This window comes from Echiichthys vipera, assembly GCF_963691815.1.
Source record: "Echiichthys vipera genome assembly, chromosome: 14".
Taxonomy (NCBI): Eukaryota; Metazoa; Chordata; class Actinopteri; order Perciformes; family Trachinidae; genus Echiichthys; species Echiichthys vipera.
Window position 1 is genome coordinate 1,160,804 of NC_139839.1, and position 26,409 is coordinate 1,187,212.

General features: G+C 43.4%; 1 protein-coding gene across 2 annotated transcripts; it reads right to left on the reverse strand.

The window, feature by feature from the left end:
* On the reverse strand, positions 1-25,479 carry LOC310956310 (E3 ubiquitin-protein ligase CBL-like). Of its 2 annotated transcripts, none has more exons than XM_083926505.1 (15): positions 25,014-25,479; positions 19,988-20,235; positions 16,071-16,217; positions 15,650-15,806; positions 14,805-14,926; positions 14,548-14,685; positions 13,107-13,194; positions 12,594-12,725; positions 10,036-10,242; positions 9,736-9,852; positions 9,324-9,613; positions 8,371-8,538; positions 6,219-6,322; positions 5,157-5,342; positions 1-4,868 (listed from the first exon to the last, which is right to left on the reverse strand). In XM_083926505.1, exons 1-15 carry the CDS (start codon positions 25,155-25,157, stop codon positions 4,513-4,515), a joined length of 2,604 nt encoding a protein of 867 aa, XP_083782631.1. In that variant the 5' UTR covers positions 25,158-25,479; the 3' UTR covers positions 1-4,512. The 2 variants fall into 2 exon arrangements, with proteins under 2 accessions (XP_083782631.1, XP_083782630.1); XM_083926504.1 differs by having other exon boundaries at positions 6,219-6,325.
* Between the last annotated feature and the right edge of the window lie 930 nt (positions 25,480-26,409).

The window sequence follows — 26,409 nt, forward strand, 5'->3', positions numbered from 1 at the left end:
GATATTAAAAAGACAATAAATAAAATCATATTTACACAGGCAATAACAAAAAAATGAAGACAACTTTTTTTTAGTAGGCAAGTTCTTGTTGAAAAGGCTGTTACCATGATTACACACCACGTATCATCAACCAGTGGATCTGACCCAACTCACCAGCTGAGTTTACCAGTGACTCTGAGGGGAAGTGTGTGTGTGTGTGTGTGAGACTGTGTGTGTGTGTGTGTGAGAACGAGACAGCAGGGGCCTCTGGCAGTGATTCAACATGACTGTCAGCCTCAAGTGTATCCTCGCACAGCGGCACTTTTACGGTCGAGAGAGTCGGCCCCTGTGAGAGCGCTCGAACACAAAGCCGAGGGGACCGACGACGACAGTCTCTGTAGATCGAAGGAGCTGAGGGGCGGCGTGCTGCTCTGACGTGCTTTTGGTTCGGAAGTAAAGCTGCGAGAGGTTTCTGTGGAATCACAGCGAGAGATAAACCTCAGACTCATCAGCAGGGACACGATCAACGCACAGGTTTTGCTGCTTTGCCTTATTGTTTGACATCAATGTACAGTAGAGTTCCTTCCTGCTTTAATCACATATATCGAAATATTTCAAACCTATTTTTAGAACAAAAATAGATCAACTAAGGGTGGTTGATACCGCAGAATTTGGTTTCGGTAGGTTCGCTGATGTCAGCTCATGTACCGTCATGTAAGAGAGAGAAAAATGTAATAGTTTGAGGTTAATGCGTTAGTAATATATGTGAATAAGCCAAACATTAGGCTTTTGTTACTGACTTAATCCCATGCACGTTTAAATGCATGACGCTGATTAAAATGGTGAATGAATAACAAACATTCTCTGAACTTAAAGACGCGGCCGCACAGAACACGAACAGCAGCAGAGATGCACATATCGCAGCACTTCACTTCAGTGTTCCTGTGATCGGACACGCGATGGATGCAGTTTTTTATTTCCGCAAGGATCCTTTAGAGGCCGTGACGAGACTCAAAACAAGCCTTTAGAGTACGGACCCTTTGGGGATCGATGCGCCCACCCATAGTATCAGTCAATTAAGTGTTCAGGAGAGAAATGGCGGAGTACAGGCGCACATTGCATTCATAAACATAAAAAAAATGACTTTATGTAATAGATTAGTACCTTATAATCCCAAGAAAGCATACATCATACATGTTTTTCTTCCTTTGATGACTGCATTCACATAAAATCAGGCGCTGCGGCGAAAACACCAGTTCTCCCTTTCATGCTTCCAACTATCCATACTACTCAGTACAGCCCCCGTTATTGATCCCTCCCCTTGACACACTGCCTTTATATCAAACCACTCCGGACTCTTAACGTAACTGTTATTGAACGGGAATATCTGAGACTCCAGTCAATTCAAAACAGATACTGTGTAGATGTAATTGAAGCAGTGAATGTGGAGGAACTGTTTGGGTTTGGTTTGTCTGCTGGCGTGTGCAGGTTATGATTGACAGAAGGCACATTTCCACTTTAAACTCATGGAATCGAGGAGACCAGAGCAGACCGTATCACGGTGCGGCTCGAACTCTGACATTCAGTCACTCGGTTCGTGAAATCCAGTTCAGCGCGTCGACACGCTCACACTGACGACACAAGTATAAAGTTCACCACGTTCACCGTCGTCCATGACCAACAATTAGGCCGACAACGTTGGAACGACAACGCTCGCGGGTCAAAATATCTTATCAGATGCTTTTTGTTTAGACGGCGACTTTTTGGGGCTTAAAACCCCAAAAAGTGAAACCAGCCTTCAGAGTGGAAATCTTAAAACACAACCACCGTTGCATTTCTGTCTAGAAGCGCAAGTGTGCAGTGATCTGCTCACCGTGGCTCTCGTCGCGTACACGTTTACGTAACATACATGTGCAGAGTACAGGCAAACAACAACAAACATGTGGGACTATTTCCATCTCTGGGACATTCAAGTTGCCTGGGTGGGAGGCTGCACATCCCTGTCACACTGTACAGCTTCCTGCTTCTCTGCTACTAGGGAGAGAAGAAGGAGGACGTTTCTACGCACGCGCGAGTTCTTGGTGGTGTTGCGTAGCAGTGCTTCACAGAACCACCTAGACCTAGCAGATCCCCCCCCCCAAAGACGCTCATCTAAACGCGGGGGAAAAAGGGAGAATGCAATGCCAATTTTGCCTTCCCTGTCCAGATCGTCTCCGTCTGAACAGAGCCGCATTAAAATGTCCGAAAATTGGGGGAAAAAAAGGCCGTTAACATTTCCTAAAGGCCACGCTTTTTTTTTAAATTCTTCTTTTTTTGGCAGTTTTCAAGGCTTTTATTAGAACAGACAGGAAATGGGGTGAGAGAAAGGGGGGAGACACGCAGCAAAGGGCCGCATGTAGGAATCGAACCCGCGGGTGGCTGCCTCGAGGACCTTCAGCCTCTTTACATGGGGCGACTGCTCTAACCACTCCACCCCATTTTGTTTTTAAAAACAACAGTGGAATTATGTAAACAAAGTGTCAGGTTAAAGGGGTAAAATTGAAAAAAAAAAGATCGGGACTGAAGTTGGATCAAAGATTGAACTCTGCAAAAGTGGAACTTAATACTTCTTAGGACAATCAGTAACTTTTTAAAGGGTTAAACAAAAAATAAAATGTACTGTTGATCAACTAATCCATTCATAACTTCCACTCTAATATCTTTTAAAAGTTCCTTGCAAGGTCGCGGTGAATTGGTATTTTAAAATAAGAACCGCTGAGTGACTGAAATGTCCGAGTTGCAACCAAATGAGAGACTCCCGGAGTTTGAAACTGGATGGGAGTGAATGCCGGTGAAAAAGGGACAATAATTGAGAAAATCCAATCACTGGAGTGTTAAGAACGTAGTGCTCGTCCACAACACTGCCAACATTACATCAGTGTGTCCTTCAGCATCTGTTGGTTCGGGATACCTTGTGAAGTGTGGTTGTGTGAGGTATTTATCCGTAGTTGGTGTGTTAGCTACAGTAGATCGGAGAAGCAGACAGGCGTACCGACACAGAAGGTAAGAAATGTACCGCTGTGGACGGGGGCAGCAGCTAAACGTTTTAAGTGTACGCTCCATCGTTGTCAGACGGCCCTTTGAGACGGGGAAGTGAAGCTGGTCTTTGCTCTCTTCAAAGCCACCAGATAAAAACAATCAGTTTTACTTCACAGGACACAGGAGTTGCTGGTCTACCGCTGCCTCGGTCGGTTAGTTTGTGTTACCGTGTGACTTTGGTGTTTTAAAGGGTTAATACGAATTCACAGAACTGTAAAGTGTACGTTCAGCTGCTGCCCTCGTCCACAGCAGTGCTTTTCTTTTAGCTTCTGTGTCTGCCTGCTTCATCTACTGTAGGTAACACACTGACCACGGAGAAGTACCTCCTACAACAACACATCCAAACTTCCAAACTAAGCCCTAAACGTGAGAGAGGAAATCTAACAGCACGCTGAGAACAATAAGAGAATAATAGAGTAGATAAAAGTGTCAGACCTTCTGGGATGTTGGCAGGCAATCATGGAATCAAATGACAAAATAAACTTCTGAAAATCCAGCCATTGTTAGTACTACACACAGCACGACAAGTTATGAGAGTACTTAAACATTAAAACTCATTTCATTACGGAACCATCATTGAACCGGGAGCTGAGAGGAAATACGGAGTCATGTTCAACTCTTCGAAATACCATCAAAAGAAAACAGCGAGCGAGTACGACACGAAGCCCTGCGATACTGCACTGCGACTGAACATTCACATTCATCAGCATGAGCGCACACACACACGCCACAGAGTTAACCACTAATGTTTTCCCCACCAAACTCCAGCGCTGCTACATATTCGTACGCACGCCACAAATTTGCAGAGAAAGCCCGTTAAAAAAGCACCAAACTGAACGGCTGCCGGCAGCGGGACGCCGTGTCGGGGAACGACGACCCCTCTGCTGATCACTGTAGCTTCAACACTTAGCTTAATGAGAGAAAGTACTCGAAACTGAGGGGGGAACACTGCCACTGCATGAGTGGACCTCAGCCACAAGTACGACCGGGCCAAAGCTTGGCTACAGAGAGCTCACATTAGAAAGGCTTCTGTTCTCCGCGTATGCTGCGTTCAGGTCATATCGACTGAGCTACTTCTGTGCTGCGGAGCCAAGAAAACCTCAACCTTCAAGTGGCGATTACGAGTAAAGACAAGATTTTGAGGCTTCAATGTCAAACACTTGGCACAGGCTTAACAATAGTCTGCGATAGTCAAAATCATATATTTTTATATTTACTCACTAAGGAAAGCAAGTACTACGTGTTGCAGTTAGTTTGGATGTTTCAAAGAACTTGCAGATGCCGTCTCTGCATCTTCTGATATGACGTGAACGCAGCATTTCTCCTCAGAGTAAAGCCTTTCGGAAAGAACTTGTGGCCCTGCAGGAAAGTGCTTGGTAAATGCTATCCATGATAATGGCACAGAGTGGAGACAGAGACGAGACAGAGAAGAGGGTGGGCAAGCCCCCGGAGCGACTATGTGGCGATGTGTGCCGTGGAGGGGATAGGGGAGACAAACTCTCGCAGGATGTTCTTCGCGGTCTCCAGGTTGTTCTGGGCGATCATCAGGGCTTTCTGGATGTCCTGGATGGAGTAGCCCTGGGACACCAGGCATTCGATCTCCCCGTTAAGGGTCTGGCTTCCAACGACTGCAGGAAGAGGAGGATGAGGAGGGGGAGGAGGGGAGGAAGATGCAGCAGAGGAGGGACCGGGGAGGTCGGGCAAGGGAGTGGACAATTCACGGTTTGCAGGTCGAGGCCGTCGGTCGGAGTTGGCTCGCCGCGGGAGAGGTTTGGGGGGACGTTCGGGCTCCACACCTGCTGCAAACATACCTGGAAACACACACAGATAATTCGAAATCAGTCAGTAAAAGAGAGAGAAACATTGTGTTGGTTTTAAGCACCTGAGGGAATACAGAGGTATGAAATTGTTGGTTTATTTAGCTGTTAGAGCGAACACAGATCGTTACTGCCCCAGAACAGGATGTAGATTTATGGTAAAGGTTTAAACTTAAGTGGGGATCAAACTATGATGCGTGACTACGTGATAACTTTTGGCCTGTGAATTTGGTGGCATTCTACCTTAAAACAGAGAAATACATAATTTGTAGAAATGCATACCGGCTTCAACTGCACTGTCAATGCTAAGAGTGCTGAAGGCCGCTGAGGGACCGCCCATGTCTGACAGGGTTCTTCTGGTGGGGGCGGGAGGGATGACCGGTCTGGGGCAGTCATACTCGTAAATATCCTCCTCACCGGTCTCCTCCTTCTTGTCCTGGGGAACCACAGCAGCTGGATGTTGGGTGTCTGAAACACAAACACCTCTGGTTAATATACAATACACGGTTCACATGTGGTGTGAACAGAAGGAAAGAAAGAGAAACACCTGCACTATGTGCTATAATCAGGGAGGGATTACTGGTAATCACAGTAACCCCTTGGGGCCTAAGGGGTCAGGGGCCCTGGCTCAAAAAAATGTGGGTGAAAAAAAAAGCACATAACGAAAGAAAAGTAGACGAAAAAGAGGCTAAATGACCACAAACGTACACATGCTGACTATAAGTGCCCCCAAATGACTACAGGCATGCAAAATGACAACAAGTATAATAAAAATAAACACAAAATGTCCAAAAACATAACGAGTCTACAAAACTCCCACAATGACCACAAAGACACTTAAAATGACTAACACTGAATGCAGAACTATCAGAGGTGCATAACATTCCTAAAATGACAACAAGGAAATGTAATACATCTAAATACAGATGCAAAACGACTACAAGGAGAAGCAAAACGGCCGTAAAGATAATTAAAAATAAACACAAAAAGTCCAAAAAACACACATTTCAACCAATTCCCAAATATTAAGAGTGAGAAACTTTAGCTGACTCTTATTCAGCAACACCAGGGTACGCTAGAATAAGATCAAGAGTAAAACAGAAACAAGTTCCCCTGGGTCTGTCTGACGTTCCTGTCTGTTATAGGGAAGGTTTTCAACGCCACCGTACTCTACGGGGGAATTGTTGGGTCTCTGTAAATCATAAATAAGTCATAGAGTGTGATCTTTACCTACTCTGTAAAGGGTCCTGAGATAACCTTTGTTATGATTTGGCACTTTAAATAAAATGGAATTGAATTGAATTTATTTTCCCTTCGGACGGGGCTCATTAGTGTGAGTGTTACCCGGGTCAGAGGCCTGTAGCGTCTCGGAGGAGCCCGCCTGGGCCTGGATGTTACACATGGACTCGTAGACTTGGGGGTCCTCGGAGTCACTGTCAGCCGCCTCACTGCTGAGACACGGAGAGAGAGGGAGAACAATAATCATCTGAAGTGATATTATGATATAAAGTCTTCTCTAAAAGTCAAAAATAGGTTAACTAGCTGCACCTGAAATTAAGATTAAGAGCAACTTAAACAGAAAAAAACAAAAAAAAACCATCATAGGTCTGAACACATATCATCAATATATGAAAATGGACATAATGTGATTAAGAATAAAGTAAAATATAAATATCCAGTGTTTCTAAAACAGTACATATTGAATAAAAGCAACAATACTTCCCATCTTGGGGCAAAACAAGTCTTTGTATTCTGCACCTTTCCGACTCTTCCTCAAAAATATCACTGAGATATTAATGATGCTAATGGAACTGAATTTGAAGCTGCATCAGTTTTGCATGCACCCAGAGCTGCTTACCGGTTTTGGGGTCACACCATCACTATGTAGCTGTCTGGTTTTAAACGTTTCATTTCTACTCGTTTTTCCTTTAGTCCAGTGTTTAATCGCTCTGTCGTCAAAGCAACAAGCTGAGGAACGTTGCTGCCTTCCTGTCAAAGACTGCATTTGCATCATCTCCTTTTAATTTATTTAATCAAGGAGGTAAAACGCAGCAAACACAACGTGAACGCAACCAAAACTGAGGCTCCAGAGCCCCCTGGTGGACAAAGAAAATCACTGCTCCAGAGACGTACTGTCATTACAATCCATTATTACTGTCCAGTTATTAAATATTAAATCTCCTGGGGCACATTTTGGGCTCTAATCTCAGAGTCCAGCTGACTCCTGATGGCCTCCAGGAGTCTAAATACTAACGAGGACCTGGGGCCGTGTTACAGACACTTCCTATTTTAAGTCCTAAGTTAAGACAGGAGAAGTATAAGACAGGATTTTTCTCAATTTTGTATTAGAAAAACAACACTGTGCTCAAAATTTGAAAGCAGATGAATTAGAAACATTGGTGGGTTCTGTAGAAAGTTCAGAGGAGATATTGTTTAGAAAGTTTTCCGCACTCCAGACTAAAGAAAGGAAAGAACAAGAATGGACGACAATAGCGTAAAAAGCGAACGCCATATCTGGAATAAACAGAAGCGTTGACAACATTAAGAAGAAAATGACAACGATGATAAGTGACGCTAAGAAGAAAGCGGCGTTTAGTAAAGACCGGAGAATTACCCGTGGTGGCAACTATTCCACACCCCCCTTTGACCCCGGCAGAGGACCGTGCTGCGGGACTCCTCAGCGAGGCATCTCACTGAGTTGTAACAGTAAACAATGACAGCGAGGAGAGCTGACGGGTCGTCCTAAAGTTAGGACAGTTCATTTAGGATTTTGGCAACTTAGGACATTTCTGTAATACACATTTCCTATCTGGAGTTAAGTTAAGCAATCAGAGCCTAACCCTTGTTACCATAGTTACCAAACAGCTAAGATAAGATATGTGAGTTAGGAAGTTTCTATAATACATCTCATCTCATCTTCAGCCGCTTATCTGGGGTCGGGTCTCGGGGGCAGCAACTTTAGCAGGGGACCCCAAACTTCCCTTTCCCGGGCCACATTAACCAGCTCTAACTGGGGGATCCTGAGGCGTTCCCAGGCCAGTGTGGAGATCTAATCTCTCCACCTGGTCCTGGGTCTTCCCCGAGGCCTCCTCCCAGCTGGACGTGCCTGGAACACCTCCCTAGGGAGGCGCCCAGGGTTCATCCAGACCAGATGATCCTGAACCATCTCACCTCTCTACTCCGAGTTCCTCACGGATGCTGAACTTCTCACCCGGAAATCATCTGCATTTGTCCAACAAACATTGTTCTTTTTAGGTATTAGTATAAGTATTGATTGTCCTGGTTGAAAAAAAATGGCGATTTCTTTTGCTGTGCTTGTTGAAATCCTCCAACACCACTGAGAAGTAACCTGGAGCTTGCATGCAGTATCGCCTCATGAGCAGTGCCGAAATGTTGTTCCCCAAAGGCTGAAACACTTGATGCATACTTTAGTGAAATTTCAGGACAAAGAACGGCCCCAAGGAGCCTTCGCAGTATCGCTTGTTCTCCCGTTTACCTGACGTCGTTGTGGTGGTTCACCTGGGCCGGAGGCGGGGGCACCAAGGAGCCTGTAATGACCCAGGAGGCACCGGAGACCGGGAGAGAGGTGGGACTCATGTACTCGTTCTCGTCACAGTCGGACGACGGCTTCTCCCCACTCGACGCCGCTGACGCTGGCAGAGATCTGATCACATACGGAGAACACAGAGCAGAGGGGGATGGACTCGGCTCTTATGAATCAGGTGAATCTGATCACTGAGGTTCCAGAAACATAAACGTACGTGTGGAGGTTCAGTCTTGAGTTTGGGAATAGGTCACTCACTCACCCCGAACGCTTTCAGCTGCACCCCCATAGCCTTCTTCAGACTGAAGCTATTTGGGGATAGCTAAGTATGTAAACCTTGAGTTTAGAGTTTTTATCGCAGTTTATGCAACAAATCCAGGTTAGGTTTGGTTCACCAAGAACTAAATTCTGTGATAAACCGTGCTTTGTATTTATTTTTATCATGTTGCAGTTGTCAGTTGAAACATACAGTTAACATGTTTTGTGTGCAGCTTTATAGTATAACAGAGTTAGTCAACATAAAATGAACTTTTAAAAATGTACCGTTAAAATAAATCCATAGAAAAATTGCTGTTGGTGGCAGCTCTACACCTGAGCAAGTAATAACATTAGTGCCACTGTTTATATTTGTCTGTTAAGAGTTATGTGTATGATATGAGTGTATATTTGATTCTATGGAAATGTAGACTGTATTCCAGCGCCGTGTAGAGGTCATTAAAACTTTGCTTGTAATATGCCGGCAGTGTGCACATCATCACACATTCTGTTTTATATTTTAGAAGCTCTGACTCCCTTTACCTTCTCACAAAATGGAAAGCATTATATTTAGAAGTTGATAATAACTATGAAAAATTCTTGCCAAGAACTATCTATCCATTGTACCACACAACAGCAGAGCTCGGTACCTTGCAGCCAGGCAGTAGATGGCGTTCATAGCTGCCTGAGGTTTGCTTCCCTCTCCACTGTTTCCGTTGCTCTGATGGGGGGAGGACAGGGCTGACAAGGCCTTGGTTGCCGGACGTGGGACCATGTAGTTGGAAGCCCAGGAGGGCTGGTCTGGGGTGGATGGCAGGGGTCTCCTCTGCAGTCTGGAGTCCTGGACGACCATAGAGGGGCGCTCAGGAGGGGGAGGAGGGGGCAGCTCTCTCAGGGCTGGAGGCAGAGGTAGAGGCTTGTCTCTGTGAGTGGCTGCTATCTGCAGTGGAGGATGGAGGTGTTAATAACCAGCAGATATTTAAAGACACACACACGTCAGACCTCATGTTGACTGTTGGTACACACACACGCACACACGCACACACACACACACGCACACACCTTTGCTGTGGCTCCCTGAGCCTGAGCGCTGTGGGAGCTGGAGGGTCTCTGCTGCAGGAGGTCCAGTCGGGGTGGCACCGGAGGCAGCTGAGACACCGGAGATGGAGGGCGCTCCACCTGCGCACACATTCACAGTTAGAGATGCTGCACAGCACAAATCAATGAGCGTTAAATTTAACTGCTAAACTAATATGACAAAGATGATCCCACATGGATTCCTGAGACTAAATCCGATCCGGTCTGTCGAGTTGATCCGTGTGTTTCCTGACATATGAACCTTTCTGTATGTTATTCTCGTACCTTGGTGCAGGCCAGCCTGCTCATGACAAGGTGCTCCTCCAGGCGATCGTCCTCTTCATCGTCATTAGCGGCAACTTCTGCTCTGCTGGACCCCTGGAAACCAGCAAAGGAAGCCCCGCTGGCCTTCGGGTGGAAGGGGTCCACCACGATGGGTTCTGTGCCTTTAATCTCACAGCGGCAAAATGGGCAGCCTTGACCCTCCGACTCCTGATACAAGCACGCAGGGAGCAGAGGTTAACATTTGAGGGGGCAGAGTGAGGCGGTTATCATTTATGAGACACACACGCACCTCTCTAAGCGTTTTTTCAGTACACGTGACATAAAAGAGGCGTGACACAGCTGGAATATACAAAACCATGGCAGCTGTGCCACACGCCATATTTAATTGATGTTGCTTTAAAATGAAGGCTCTAATGCACGGATGTCACTTTTTGTTAAACGCCTGTTGTCTCGACCCTTCATGTGTCTTCTTCTTGGGTGGGAGGGACTAAGACTTGAGGAGAGGGAGTGAGGATGTACAGACTGAGAAGTGACAAGAGGGGAGTGTCTGTTTTAGCTAACGCTGGTCAGCTGATCCGTTTCCCCCAGGATCACAGGTGTAAGGGGCGTGGTCTAGAGAACAAAGGGAAGAGAATTGTTTGGAGTGGGGAGAAAGAAAATGCTTTTTGGAGATGTGTAGCCTGCAGTCAAGAGGGAAAAGGGCATTTGAGCTTGTTCTCATGGTTGTAACTCCAGGAACTCCACTGTTACCAATTCCCAGTTCTACACCTGGTGAGTTTGATTCTGCTGGGTGTGTTTGCCATGCAGTGTTGTTCCTGATATTCTGCATTTTCAAGGGAGGACATATATGTTTCACTTTTGGGTTTTGGTTGGACTAGAGTGGGTTCTTTATGGAGGACATTTCTGAGTTACATGACATACATTAAAGTAATTTCTTAATAAATAGTGTTACGCCTACGTTTAAGATTTAATTTGGTAAGTTCCTTGGTTGCTGTCAGGTGTCAGGGAATCCCTTCATTTGAACCAATGTTAGTTATTTTAGATTTAGTCTTTAGATGAAAATGTTTATTAGTTTTAGTTGTATTTAAGGGCGCACACACACTTGGCCCGGATGATCCGTGCCGTGCTTTAGTGCGATTGTCCTCCCTCCATCTTCCCACGCAGCCCAGGCCCGCGCGCTCACATTACTTAAAAAGATCGGCTGCTTGTTGCTTAGGGACGTCATCACCCCTCAGAGATTAAGTTTTGTCCGACTGTTTTTGAATATTTTCATCAGGCCAAATCTGCAGTTAACACTCCACCTCTATATCAGACCACCGTGAACCCTTCAGCTGCATCTTTTTTATCTTTTTTGCATGTCCATCGTGGGGAACAGTCATATAAAAATAGTCTGTCAATGCTGGTGCCTGTTCTCACGCTCGTGCACGTGCATCCATGCTTTACTTAAGCCCACCTCTCTTAACCGGGCTGGGGCTGGCAAGCGTGCCGTGCCTGGACACAGAAGAGTTGTACTCACTGGTCAAATAAACTAGAATTTAGCCGTCATTTGTGCTTGGGCACGGTACGATTGGATCAGTCGCACCCACCCGGCCTGTTATGAGAGCCAATCCGCAGAAATATCCGTTAATCAACCAGCTGACCTGACCTGCGAACTTCATCACAATCAGGACTGAGGTGAGGATCGAGACGGACTGAGCGCCAACACATCACCAGAGACGGTCATGCCATATTATTAATGCACAGATTATTTCCAAACACTTCCTTTCTTTGCGGCCAATGAAACACACTTCTTTGAATAAGTTTTCAAATGAAATGAATATAATGTTATGCTGCTCATATCTTTATATACAGGATAGTCATGTGCTGTTTTTACTGCCGTTCCCATAATTATACGTGTTTATTTCTGCAGTGCTGCTGAGTCTGGGTTACTCTGACTAATGTTATTTCATTCTTGCTTTATGTTGCACTCTTTGCTGCAAACCCAATTCTTTAAAGGGACAAATAAAATTGAAGCGCAGATTTAGATTATGCCCTTTGAGCAGCTGTGAGGCTTTTATTGTGAAATGTGTGCAGGAAGTGTTAGGTTTTTAATGCAGGCAGCTTAACAATGATCTAAAAACAAGGCAATGAGGAACTGATTTGGAAATCATTTCTGAAGTTTCAACAAAAACAGAGGAAGTCTGTTTTTAAACAGGTGATCAAATCAGAAAACAGTGGAGCTTCATCTTAAAATATGAGGAAATTTATAACGGGAAATATTTATTTAAGGCATTTCTGTAAAGTCAGCATGTCTCAAACAGAGGCCTGCTTCTCTCTGCAGCTGAGGTAAATAAAGGCCACTGGCCGCAGGGGATGTTTGGTTATCAGAGAAGGCAGACAAGCGATATTTAGGGCCACCTTTGATTTACTGTAAGACTCAATCCACAGAGTTAGATTTTATACAACTGTTTATAGCAGCAGGGGAAAAAAAGAGACTGACTTCCTTCTCACTGTCAGGAGCTTTACAGAGCTGCCAGAAAACAATGTCATAAAACTTAACAGTGTGTAAGCAGCCTCACCTGCCAGGCGGTCAGACAGGAGGTGCACATCAGGTGTCTGCAGGGCTCGATCTTCACATCCTTGTCGTTCTCTGCACAGATCTTGCAGAGCTGGAACGTGGAGCCCATCTCACAGTACAGCTCATACTGCTCCTGCAGGGAGGAAGGTCAGGAGAGGACACTCAGGCTGTTTGTGTTGAACATTTTTATTCATTCATTGTTATTGATTTGCCTTATATGCATAGTTTGCAGAAGGGCTGCAGCACTTAAACTATAAAATGTCGGTCAGTGTTTCCCAAAGTCCAAGACGACGTCCTCAAATGTCTTGTTTTGTCCACAACTCAAATATATTCTGTTAACTGTCATAAAAACCAGAACATATTCACATTTGAGAAGCTGGAATAAGAGAATGTTCTTTAAAAAAACTCAAACTGATTAATCAGTCATTAAAAGTTTGCATTTAATTAAAAGAGGACAGCTGATGTTCGCAGCTCTAGTTTACAGATGAGAAATTGACACGACGGAGTAACAAACCTGGGTAACTTTGATGTGGTCCTGTGGAGAAGGTTCACACAGCCCTGTTAGGTCTGGGTTCTGTGCACGACCATCAGGGAACAGATAGCTAGAGAAGAGAAACACACATACACTCACACAGTTCAGTATCATATGAAATGTCCTAACTTTAAACCAAAATTACAAGATAAAAGCTGCTGAAATGCTCTGTATAGTTGACTAAAGCTGCAGTTCCTCTCCAGTCCACTAGATGTCAGCTTCCAAACACTCGTACAGTAGCTTATTTTTTGTCAGTAACTTACAGCTGAACTAATTTGCAAAATACTGAAGGTTTGGATAAAGGCATGAGGGCTGTGCTACAGGAGGTGTTTCAGAAGTTTCTATGTACCTTTTTTAAACATGTATTTTGGTCATTAGCATCAATCCAAGTTGACGACAGCTGCTGTTCTCCAAGGAGCAAGCTACAAACTTCCTTTTACAACAGTAAAGGACTGTTTGATACTTTAAATACATATTTTCAGTGTAGCAGCAAGATATATGCTGAAATACATGACTACAAGGGGAGATAAGTTATTTCACTTATTGTTAAAGCGCCAAAACACAGAGTTTAAAAGGAATAATTTGGATTTTTTTTTTAGGTGCGGTTGTATGAGGTATTTATCCATAGTCAGTGTGTTACTACAGTAGCTGAAGGTGAGCAGGCCCCCAGTTTGGAGAAGTAGGAGCAGACAGCAGCTAAAAAGAAATCATCAGTCCAAGTGTACATTATGTTTAAATGCCGGTGGACAGCCCTTTACGACAGGGGAACTCCATCTACCTTCTCCTCAAAGCTGCCAGACTCCCCGGACAGAAACATTAATTTTACCCCACAGGACGCATGAGTTGCCGGTCTACCGCTGCCTCGATCTGTCATGGTTGTGACTTTCGTGTTTTAAAGGGTTAGTTTGGATTTGTAGAAGTTAGTCACAAAATAACACTAACAGATCGAGGCAGCGGTAGACCAGCGTCTCCTGCGTTCTGTGAGGTAAAATGACTGTTTTTGTCAAAGGAGTCTGGTGGCATCGAACGGACCAAATATTATGGTGTAGAGGGCTGTCTGGCTGAAAGGTAAAGCTTTGAAATTGATGTTTTTAAGCGTCTAAAAAAGACATTTAGCTGCTGCCCCCATATCCAGCGGTACATTTCCTTCCATCTACTGTAGAAAGCACCTCATACAACACACACATGAACTATCCTTTTAATATCCTTTCATCTTGATAACCTGTGTTTTTGTTTGGGTTACATCTACCAATGCAAATAAATGTTATTTATACAAGATATTAACAGTAAAAGAACAACATGCCTTCAAGTTATTCTGGACTCATTAGGGCAATCTCTAATGCGTCTCTTGAGGCATGTACTACTAACAATGTACCCTAAAATGTATAAACTGGTGCATTGACACTGTTTTCGTGGGACTCACAATCCCTCTCTGTATCCATCAATGAGGGCTTGGAAGAGTGGTTTGTTATGGGGGATGGTCTGCAGGATGTTCCCATCAGCTGTCACGTAGCCGATTGCCCACTGGCCCAGCCGAGTGCAGCTCAGCCTGAAGATGTAGCTGAGAGAGGTAAACGACAACGAAAAATAGGTTTGATGCAGTTGGGATCCTGACTCTGGAGTTAAGCCTCTTGGATTCATTCATCTATAACTCTAAAATCACCAGGAAGCGCAGCTCACCTGCCAGGTTTGTGGATGAACCTGTGCAGCCGAGCCTTGACCTCGTCGTAGGTTAGGAAGGCCATGTAACCAGGGTGAGTGACTGCCAGACTGTTCCAGTTCCTTAAAAGAGACGACCAAGGCTACACACACACACAAACACACAATAGAGGTCATGATACAGACGCGTATCAAGTGCTTTTAGACTTTGTTCAGCTTTATTGCCCACATCATACAGTATTTTAGGATATCAAGAAGGGAAGGAAGTTGGTAAACTGTCACTATATCCTGACAGCACATTGAGACAGATGATCTGGGAGAAAGTAACGCCGCTCTACTTCTCTCTGGGTGCTCCTCATGTCATGTGCTAGATTCCACCGCGCCTGACTAACAACCAGTCAGAGCCGCGGAGTCTCTAAATCAGCTGCTCATTATCTGCGATCAAACTGTGAAACTAAGCAGTGCTGATCAGATATGAATCAATATTCTGTGACTGTGTTGCATATAAAGTGTTTCCAGAAACGTGTGAGTTTACCATTCACCTGTGAAATGAGTTTGTCTGGCTGGTGGGTCGGGCTTGGTGTTGGCTCAACCTGGTCACAAACTTTCTCATCTTACAGCTAAGTGGTACACTACAATTGTTGTATACAGTTACAGAATATTGATGCATATTTGACCAGCTCTGCCTAGTTTAGCTGTTTTTCATCAGAGTTCGAAGCCGTCTGCGTCAGAGACTCCTTGGGCTCTGGGCTGTTGTTTATTTTGAAACTGTAAAAGTCCCGCACTCCAGCTTTAAGATAATTTAAACATTTAAAAAGGTACGACCACTTCTCCATCATCTACAGTACAGAAGCCTTCTCACTTACCTGGAAAAGCCTGGTGAAGATGTCAAACTCAAAGACAGAGATGTAGTCGTTGCATGTGAGGTCGATGGTGGACTTGAGAGCCATGGCCTCCAAACCTGAGCTGATGGGGTGAAACTCGTGGAGAGCCTGACGAAAAGTCCTCCATGGCACTATGGTCCTACAGGGGGAGGGAGGCAGCCAGGAAGTTACAGGCCTTGTAGGAATCTAACCATTCGTGATAAGTCTGAATATTATACATTGTGCTCACAATCTCAAAAGCTAAAGCTCGGACAGTAACTACGGCTATAAAACAGAGTTAACCCAAACATTGAACTGAATCTAGAGTCTTGCGAAATTAGTTCTCATCATGAAAGGATGCGTACACTTTTGAGATGCTAAATTTTAAAATGCCAAACTAAAGTAACCTAAAGTAAAAACTCACTTGTCTCCAAATGACCTCCTCCAAAATTCTGCAGCATCAGCTTTGGTGATCCTGAAGTTGTCGCCCTGAAATAAGCCATTGGGGAAGATGGCTTTTAGCTCCGCTAGCATGTGACTGAAGATCAGCGACAGCTTGGTGAGGTTTCGCCTGAGTGGGAGAGGAGAGGTAGATAAATGTTTGTATAGATTATCCAACTGAGTTCTCATGTTTGTCCAAATCACTGGTCAGAAAGATTTCCGGCATTAAACCAAACCTGTATTAATGTCATAATAATCATTTTTAAACGTGGCAAATGTATTTACAGTGTATATCTTTATTATTCTTCCCAGTTCCTCTGAACACTTTTCAGTCACGCAGAACTTCCACATACACGGGGAGGGTACGATATACAGTCTTAACTGGGATCACGATAAAAACACTGGTGAATTTCCATAATCGGGATGGAGTTGGGCGACTGGACGAATGTATCGTCGATCAACGATGGCCGAGTACATCGCCGGTTGTAGATCTTTGTAGGGATTTGCTTTTGAGCCATAGTTGTAATTTTATTTGGCTAACTTAATGGTCTGCCTCGTGGCTGCTGCTCATCAGACAGCAGAGAGAAACACAGCGTCCGGAGCTTCTTTCACTTCTTTCTCTGCCAAACCATCGTTGGTGATTGTTGGATCAGTGGAGAGACAGACTAAGACACTTTCAGTGCCTTTTATTTTGTTTCTGTCCATTTTGAATGAAATGTTTTACAATGATCCGCAAGGTACGTTTTTTCTTCTTCTTGGAGTCTGGTGGCTTTGTTGTTTCTTTTTACTCAGTCTGTGTAGTTTGAATAAAGTGTGTTTTGATAAGTTAAAAAGAAAATTAAGGTAGTCTCAGATCAGTTAAGGAGTGAAACTTGAATTCAAAGGGTGTACGGTTTAATACGGAAAAGAGGGGCGGCTGCCACACACACATACACACATAGATAAATACATCAGCCACTGACAGTCTCTGGGTTGACAAAGGCTGGTTGAATTTTTTTAACATGGCGCCCAAACCTATGTTGGAGAAATCCTGAGTGACTTGAAAAAGCTGCCTAGCTCGCTATATATATTTCCTGGTTTGTTTTGAATTGCCACAAAGACATCTTTCCTGTCATTAAAGAATCCCAAATCTGTCAGGAAGTCTCTTGCCCATTGTCGACCAGAAAAAGTTGAATAGGATGTGTGGAAATACTATTTCAGACTAAAAAAGACAGGGGGATGGGGGTGCCCACCTGCAGAGCCAGTCGGAGGAAGGGATCCGCCTACAGTCAGCGTACAAAAATGCCATTAAAACTTTAAATATGTACATTTAAAATCTTTTTGTATGCTGTCAAATATTCCACTATTTGTGTATTCTAATATGAGAGTCAAGGGGTGGGACATTTGAACCTAACTCTGTCTCAAAACCTAAATCAAACCTGTTTAATATCTTTGATTCCTAAATATTTGCCTGTTTATTCGCCTTTTTTCTATACAAAGAATTGATAAGGACAGAGTAGCACGAGTGTTTGCATCTTCTGAGGGTTAGCTGCACTAAGTCAATTAGAAAAAAATGGAAATGCTTGATGAAAATCACCCGTGCGTCAGAGGAAGGATGAACCTTCGCTTAGTAATGACTTTCTGAGAAAGGGAGGAAGTGGATGTGATTGCGACAGTTTCATCATGCCTTCATATCACATTTGAGTGATTTCTTTTTTTTTTAGGGGATTTTTTTCACTTCAGTTCACATCGCTGGTCTATTTCTGCCAAATGTCACAGGCTGAATTTCATCACAGTGACGGGACGTGTAAAAATGGAGCGTGGAGAAAGTTCTAGACATGTACGTAGTCGAGGACGGAGCAGCATATTTCAGTTTCTATCCAAAGACAAAGTGGTTTTCACTTAAGTTTGCTTCTTCCTTGTGAATACAGACTGAATATGTACAAATGCTTTACTCTTTTAGATGAGACCACCTAATCTAAGGGTACGTACACACAAAGTTTTCCGTCCACGCAGCCTCGGCTGAAGAAATATCTGCGTCCACATGCAACCAGTGAAAGCGACTCAAAGCGCTGTAGTTCACATGCCCGGCCTGCATGTGGCGCTGTAACTGCCACAGAAATACACCAACAATGGAGAAGAGACGTTGTATACAAACATCGGCCACTTTCTCGCTAAATCTGCCGACTTTCCAAATCCACGTGGCGACTTTTTTTGTCAGAACAGCTAAAATCTAGTTCCTTTGACCAGTGGGAGTGCAATCGTACCGCGCTTAGCTGCGGCACGCTTGCCGTCCACGGCCCGTTTGGGTGAGGTGGGCTTTTGTAAAGCGTGTTTGCACATGTACGAGCACGAGGCCTACGGCGGTTCTGAGGTAATTTTATGTGCGCCTGTTCGGACAAAGAAAAAATGCGGAGATGGAGTGTTTACTGCAGATTTGGTCGAAGACAATATTCAAAAACAGTCGGACAAGACGCACAAAAACTACGAGGTCTATGGAAAGATTTGGAAACACGTGTGACGTGTTACGGCGTGATGACTTGTAGGCAGCAGGAAGCATTCGTTGAGGCCCACAAGTATCTTCAGTTCTTCTCCTGCAGGACACGTGTTATTATTGCCCGTTCTAAAATGGTGTATTTGATTATTTCTGCATAATGGGGTCCATAAACAGTTATGGAGTTGCATAAATCTTGTCTGACGGGAAAGATGAGTCAAGAGATGATGGGTTAGAGTTCCCTAAAGGAACCATTTCATTTAAGTGAGACCACTTTTCTGAAACTTGAGCTCACTGTATAAAAGTATCTGTTGTGACCTCCAGGATAATCACAGCCTCATGAAACTTTACAACCACAAACTAGAGACCTGGGGCATTCAGAGGACGCACAGTATGACTTTAGGTTAACCGTCTCTGCCCCACACCCTCTGCACTAAAGGAAGCATTATATATGGTTTTTGGAGTGCCACTTTGTCGTGTTGACTGCTGTAGTGTTTTCATGTGAAATAAAAAGGACATTAATAGAACTGCTTTGGGATAAATCCTTAATATCAATATAAGGTTGAATATGGAGAATGAGCAGAACACCGCCAGCTAGTGTTTCAAGATATTAGTCGCGACAGCAAAAGATAATTCCAGCAGTCAGGTTGCCAGGTTTGTTGCCGAGTGTGTCAGCGATTAGCCTGCTCCATGTCAGTGATGAATCATTCAGGCTAACGACTCATTTTGAATACTCAATTCATTCTACAACAGTATTTAACGTTAGCGAGTCTTCAACTGGACGTCTTTCTTTGAGTGCTGTGGTGTTGTGTTTGGTGTGTGAGTGGTAATCGATTAGTTAGCTCTCAACTCAAATGATTCCTTGTTTCTGTAGCCTAACAACAGACAACCCTGGCAACCCTAGTAACGCCCAACCCTATTGGCTGCTTACAATGTAAACAGAACGTGACAGAAAGTCATTGTCAAACCTGTCAAGTCTTAAAAAAAAATATTAATTCAGACTAAATATATTCAGTCTTTCTTTCAATGTACCCCTCAAAACGCCCCCTGGGTGTATTATTATTATTATTATTATAATTATTATTATTGTATTGTACTTTTCTAATGCAGCAGGTTAGAAAGTTCCTCGGACAATTTGCAGCATTAGTTCCCTGAGAATTTATTTCATATTCTTGCAGAATCAGCAAAAAATATCTAATTTTGAAATCAGTTGTGATACCCAGCCCTAGATTTTAAGGGGTGGCTTCAGCCTCTTAGGCTGTTTTTTTAAAATGGGGCTCATTTCATGGATACGGAGCCAACTGCAACATAAGCCTGATCTCTGTTACTTCTGTTACACAAACACTTTCCCTGCCTCACAGCCCCCCCCCCCCTGCCTATTCCCTCTGTACACGTATGGATGACATTTATCTGGATAAAACGCCTACCTGGGCTGGGAGTTCTCCTCAAACATCCTCTCCTTGGCCTCCTTAAAGAGGCTCATGGTCTGCTTAGTCTTGTTGGTCAAGTTCTCCATGACCACGCGGAAATACTCGTTCTCCCCAAGGATCTCCATTTTGCCCTCGTACCGGGACAGAACGGTGCGCAGGTGCTGGTAGGTGTCCGGCAGCAGGTCCAGGATGTAGGGCGGACTGTTCTTCAACGCCACCTTGGGGTTCTGGCACAAACGCACCACCTGGATCAGAAACACAAACGCTGTATTAAAAGGACAGGTCATGACTTTTCAAGTCAGGTGCCCCGGCGAATACTGAAACAGTCTTTGCTTGCTGTGGTCATTCCTCAGTGCAGGCACTTTGTTGATTGATGATTAATTGTTGTCCCACGTCACTCATGTTGTTGTGTATTCCAGCTCTTTTAATTATTCGCTCTTTGTCATCGTATGTGTCATAATTGTGCATTTTACTGTTGTTTTTGCTGCTGTCTGTACTGCAAATTGCCCTCCGGGGACAATAAAGATCTGTTGACTCTTGACAGGTGCGTAAACGATGCGCAAGTCTTTTCCCGCACAAACTGGAATTCCAGCCCTCCCTCGCAGACTTGGGACCAGCGTGCACGCGTTTCAGCTGAGATGATATGACGAGGAGAGTGAATATAAGTTGAGAAACTTCTTTTTTTTTTATTATTGTGTTATGTTATTTTTGTAGTCTACACAGCACCCTATCAATACATGGATGATGGAATTGTTACAAACTTCATTTTAAATGATCTGAGTAACAAATTTCGTCACTTTTATTCAGATTTGAGCTTTCATCTGCCTGTTAATTTGAACCTGATACACTCTTGTTTCATCATGCGCACTATAAATGAATCATTGATTATCCATTTAACTTTTGAACAATGATGACGGTTACGATGTATCCGTGATGAATTAGTGGTTCGGATGCTATAAATAGCCACAGCCGTGCCTGATGATGGCGGCACCATTTGGAGGACCTCCCCGCTGACATTTCACTTTCTTTTGCCGTATTTCTCATTGACGAGTCTGATGAGTGGTGTAGCAGGCGCACGGATCAATATGCAAAGGGTGTTTACGGGTGTTTGTACATCCGTTTACTGCTGTAGACTCTGGGTGTGGAGTTAAGGCTCGTGTCCACAACTATTAAGATCTATAAAGCAGAACCAGGCGTATGCACAGACTGTACACCTGATGTAAAGACAGTGCATGCATATTTCTCCCCATGCGTGCACACACAGTGTTATGCGTCATGTTTCATACAGGCTATTACAAGAGCCTGATCTAAAAATATGCCAGATTATCTGAAGTTAATGAGGCTTCGGCAGCCTGAGGTGGTGTAAATACCGACTGGTGTCTTTTAAAATATATTTATGGAAACTTTTTACTCTTTGCTTGTGTGGTAAAGAGGAACCGAGGTGTTTTCACAGCAGTGTAGAGTAGGTGTTAATAAATGAACCGTGCATAATAATGTTTGTTTCGCTTCACAAAATGACAGCTTTTATAAACAAATGTTTGTATACTTAAGGGGCTGAGATGTGGTTGAGATAGTAAGATGATAACAATATTTATGACATTCAATAGGAGACATTCAAAGTAAGCGATCAACACAACACACTGTTCCTTGACATCAGACAAAACTCCTCGCAAAAACCTCCAATAACTAATTTTCTTCAATGAAAATCAAATTCCACTGCGAGGCGATAAACACCACAGTAATCCCGTATTATTACCCAGTCGTAAGTGGGAGCATATGACCGGAGGTTGGAACAGCAAAGGGATCAGTCAGTGCCATGTGACATGAAGACACATCAGACTGTAGGTGTGAATGAGGCTGCACAGCCACCTCTTTACTGCACCAGAGGCATGCAAATGGTACATTTCACTATCTGTCTTATCTGATATACGTGCCGCTCTTCTTACTCCAGACCCCGCTGAGTTAATCTCTTGTGAACTCTCGACTCGTCATCCCTCTCTACTGTCTCCTCTGCTGTCGAGCTCAGTTAAGATTGTCGAAACGAGAAACGGAAGTGACAGTTGGCATAAAATATACAAAATTGAGCCTTTTTTTCAGAACACACACCTTTTTTTGAATTAATGGCGATCGTACAGACTCATGGGCCTTTTTGAATGCGTTTGCACAAAGTCCATGGCAAAGTAGGGCTGTGTGATACGACAATATGGCATCAAAACCATATAAAAATGCTTATCCTATGGTAAATGGACTTGTACTTATATAGCGCCTTTCTAGTCATCTGACTACTCAAGGTGCTTTCACAGTGTTTGTCACATTCACCCAGACATTCACACTGATGGCAGTGGACATCTACAGACCATCTAATCTGACCATTCACACCACATTCACACACCCATGCGCAGCACGGGGAGCAATTCAGGGTTCAGTGTCTTGCCCAAGAACACTTCGACATGTGGACCGGGGGGAGATGGGGATCGAACCACCAATCTCTCGAACAGAGGACGACCCACTCTGCCACCAAGCCACAGCCGCCTATGTATTTTTCTATATCGTTTCTGTCACGATGTCTAAAAACCAGCGGCTGAACTGCGTTACAGCAACATTTGTGTCATTTTGACGATGCTTTACGTTCTGATCTTTGCACGTTGTGCTCATTCTGCACTAAATTTCAAAATAAAATCAGAGAATTATTTAGAAGTTTTTTATTTTTCACGTTTTTAATTCACACAGGAGTACACAAAAATAGGCTTCACCATGTGGTTGTTTCATGCAATATATTGATTTATTGAATGACCAGAAAACACAACTAATATTTACTGTTATTGAGAAATGAAATGACCTTTATCTGGATATAAGATTTTGGTTTAAGTCATCACTGCGAATGACTTCTATAAACTAAATTATCCCATTTAGGGAACGCATCAGGGGCAATTTAATTTCCTCATACAGACAATGTAGACGCTAAAATACATGCAAAGTACACGGCTATAGGGATCTCTGACACTCTCTTTGATGATGTGTTAATTAGGGGTGTAACTCACAAGGTTTATTACGATGCAATATATCAATTCTTAGGACAATGATGCAACAGTTGCTGGTAAAGATAATTCAGGGCCCTGCGATCAATATGAGACATAACAGTGACGTTTATATAAAAAAATGCGCCAAAAAAGATTAGAAATGACATTTGTGAGCTCTTCTAGACATTTAAAAGAAAACCAATTCTTCTTTTTAATAAAAAATATTAGATTTAAGTAAAGGCGCATCTTAAAAGAATGTTTCAATATTTTCACTTTGCACTGATATTAGATCGCAGTAATTGAAATATTGTGACATACATTTATTAAAAAGAATGTTTCACAATAGGCTGTGTGGCTAGATGTGTCTGTGTGTAACAAGTTAATAATGAATGTTTCTAGCAGGCAAAGACTTTCACTATTCATTTTTTAAGTATTTAATTTTGTTGTTCGCTTTGGGCATATTTCATGTTTAATGCTCTTCATGTTTGCCTTCTTTTTTATGCTTTGAATGTGAAACACTTGGAGCTGCAGTCTTTGGCATGAAAGGTGCTCCATAAATGAAGTGGTTTATTATCATTATCAATAAAAGTCCTGCGTAACAGTTGCCCATAACGATAATGAAAGAGGGAAGTAAGAGAGAACATTGTTCTGATTTAGAAGTTGTGTGCAAGATTGCTGGGTAAATACTGTATATAGTTATTATTTTTATTATTATTATTATAGATAGCGGACTTGCTGCTGTTAGTGTCAGTGTGGTAGCAGAAAAGGCGTCCAGGTGGCTGTGGATCAAGCGGGGCGAGTCGTGGGCGAATGCTCTTAAGTCACAAGCCGGGACTTGATCATCCCGGCTGGGTCTCCTGGGCGAGGGTGTCTGTTGTGAGCCCCGAAACACCCAATGAACCCAGGTGTTGACACTGATGATGTGTCTTACTGAACAATGGTCTATACCTGCTCTCTATGTAAAGTGTCTTAAGATAAGAGTTGAAAATAAATGCTTAATGAGAAGTTTCATTTGACTGATAATACTTAAACACTTAAGTAAGGTTTTGAATGCATGAGTATTTTGTAGTGAAGTATTTCTATTGCATTAGTACTTTTACTCCAGTCAAGGATCTGAATACTTCTTCCACCACTGATCCTCATGCAACACTGGAGATATATGATGTACATAGAAGAAGAAGAAGAAGAATTCCTTTATTTGTCCCGCGATGGGGAAATTCAATTTTTACTCTATTATCATTTTTTCATGTTACACACGCAGGCCCGAAATACACACACATGCACAGACAGGACCTTTATACATGCAATTAATGGAGAGGTGTCAGAGCGAGGGGGCTGCCAGTGACCGGCGCCCTGAGCAGATGGGGGTTCGGTGCCTTGCTCAACAGCACCTCGGCAGTGCCCAGGAGATGAACTGGCACTTCTCCAGCCACCAGTCCACGCTCCATTCATGCTCCACACAGGGACTCGAACAAGCGACCCCTCCGGTTCCCAGCCAAGTCACCTATGGACTGAGCTACTGCCGCCCCAAGATATTATTATTATTATTAAAGATATTGCAACTTGTTGCTGCTCATTAGGGATTTGTTGGATCTCTGTAAATCATAAATAAGTTATAATAGAGTACGGTCGTATGGTAATAGAGTATTACCTACTCTATATACAGAGTCTAGAGAGAACTTTAGTTTTGATTTGGTACTATGAATAAAATTGAATTGAATCGATCTCCAGATCTTTATACATATCACGACACCGGTTTATTAAAATGAGAAAATCCCTTTCCCAGCAGGCTGTGTGGCTATTTGTGTGTGTGTGTGTGTGTGTAACTGGTTAAGAAAGGTCCTGTGTAACACTTGTTTGCCAATAATGATGAAAAACAGGGAAGTGACATTTTCCTGCTGTAAACTAACTGATAAGTGACAAAAGTCAAGTGACACATTTTCAGTTCCATGTTTTGCAATGTCTTACCCTTTCAGTAGTAATAATAATAATCCTGCCAATACCTTATCCATGAGTTTCCAGCATTTCTCCACCATTTTCTTATCGACCACTGCAGGTTGGTGCGGCTGCAGAGGCTGCTGGTGCGGCTGAAAGGCGTCCTTCATCAAGCCGATGAGACCGGCGCCCCTCCTCGGATTTCCGGCCATTAATATCGGTCGGCGACACCGGAGGGGTTAGCCCCGGGGGAGCTGACGAGGGTCGACAACCAAGGGACTACTCTTGACACGTCTTTCAACTAAAACAGGGGCTGTTTCTGCGCCCCTGTGTGTCCTCAACACTGGGGATGATTTGTCATGCAGAGGCTGTTCAAGAGCAGAACAAAAAGGCTGCTGTGTGTAACAGCGGAGCGACGCGGCTAAGCTAACATGCTACATTAGAAAACCCTCTTCTTCTCAGTGTGGATATAAAAGCTCCGGACATACTCGGTGTGTCCTGGTGTCTCCTGTCGGACAGATGGGTGTCTCTTCTTCCGGGCGACGGTAAACTGTAAAGCCCCCCCTCCCTGAGAGATGAACCCGGCTTAGAATAAACTCCGGGTGTGAATAAGCCACAGAGAGCGATCAACAAACAGGTTGTGCAGCAGTTTCAGCCAACGGCAACACAGTAAACACGGATATCCGGCCGACGCCTTCAAAATAAGACGAACATGCAAATCCGCGATGGAAAAAGGGGCTCTGTATTACTATGGACTAAACATGGGTTAAGCCTCAAAAAGTGAATAAATACATAAAGGCATACGTAAATGTATTAATACAGAAATTTATTTATTAAAAAAAGGAGATCCCTTATTGAAAATTATATACAATTTTTTTGTTTTTGCAAAATTAAATATGGAGACATTTTTTGTTGTTGTTTATTCAGTCATCATTAAAACAATTTTAATTTTATGTGACTGGAAAGGCTTCGGCTGAAGAAAAAGCTTATATATGCCTTTCATACTTACCTCAAAAATAATTTAAAAAAGCATAAACAAGGAAATAAATTCTCATTTGTTACCCTTAAAATAGCATTACCAATCATTGTCTTGAAAGTCAAAAATACTATTTATATATATATATATATATATAATAAAAGAGAATGTTTAGGGACACTATGAGCTCTGTCTGTGTACATTATTTTGACACACAATGTTAAATTTTTCCGAGAGAAAGTCTGCTTTATTTTTGACAAAGCCCTCCCTGAATAGACTTGCTGACTGCTATTAATCACACCACTGTTGCGTTGACGTTCGTGTCCAAATATTGTCTCTGGTGTACTGCTGCAACAACCTAATTTCACCGCTACGAAGCCCAATTTTTACAGGCTACTTGAGTGTTTCCATTTCATGTTGCTTTATATTTCTCCTGCACAATTGCTGATGACCTTCACATCGACAGCCACTTCTTTGCCGTCTTTATG

Coding starts and splice junctions, on each gene's coding strand:
- LOC310956310 (XM_083926504.1), bottom strand. CDS start 25,157: ATGGCCGGAAATCCGAGGAGGGGCGCCGGTCTCATCGGCTTGATGAAG. Junction 12,726..13,106: donor ACCACATCAAAGTTACCCAG/GTTTGTTACTCC, acceptor TCCTCCCTGCAG/GAGCAGTATGAGCTGTACTG. Junction 9,853..10,035: donor GCAGGCTGGCCTGCACCAAG/GTACGAGAATAA, acceptor ATGTGTGCGCAG/GTGGAGCGCCCTCCATCTCC.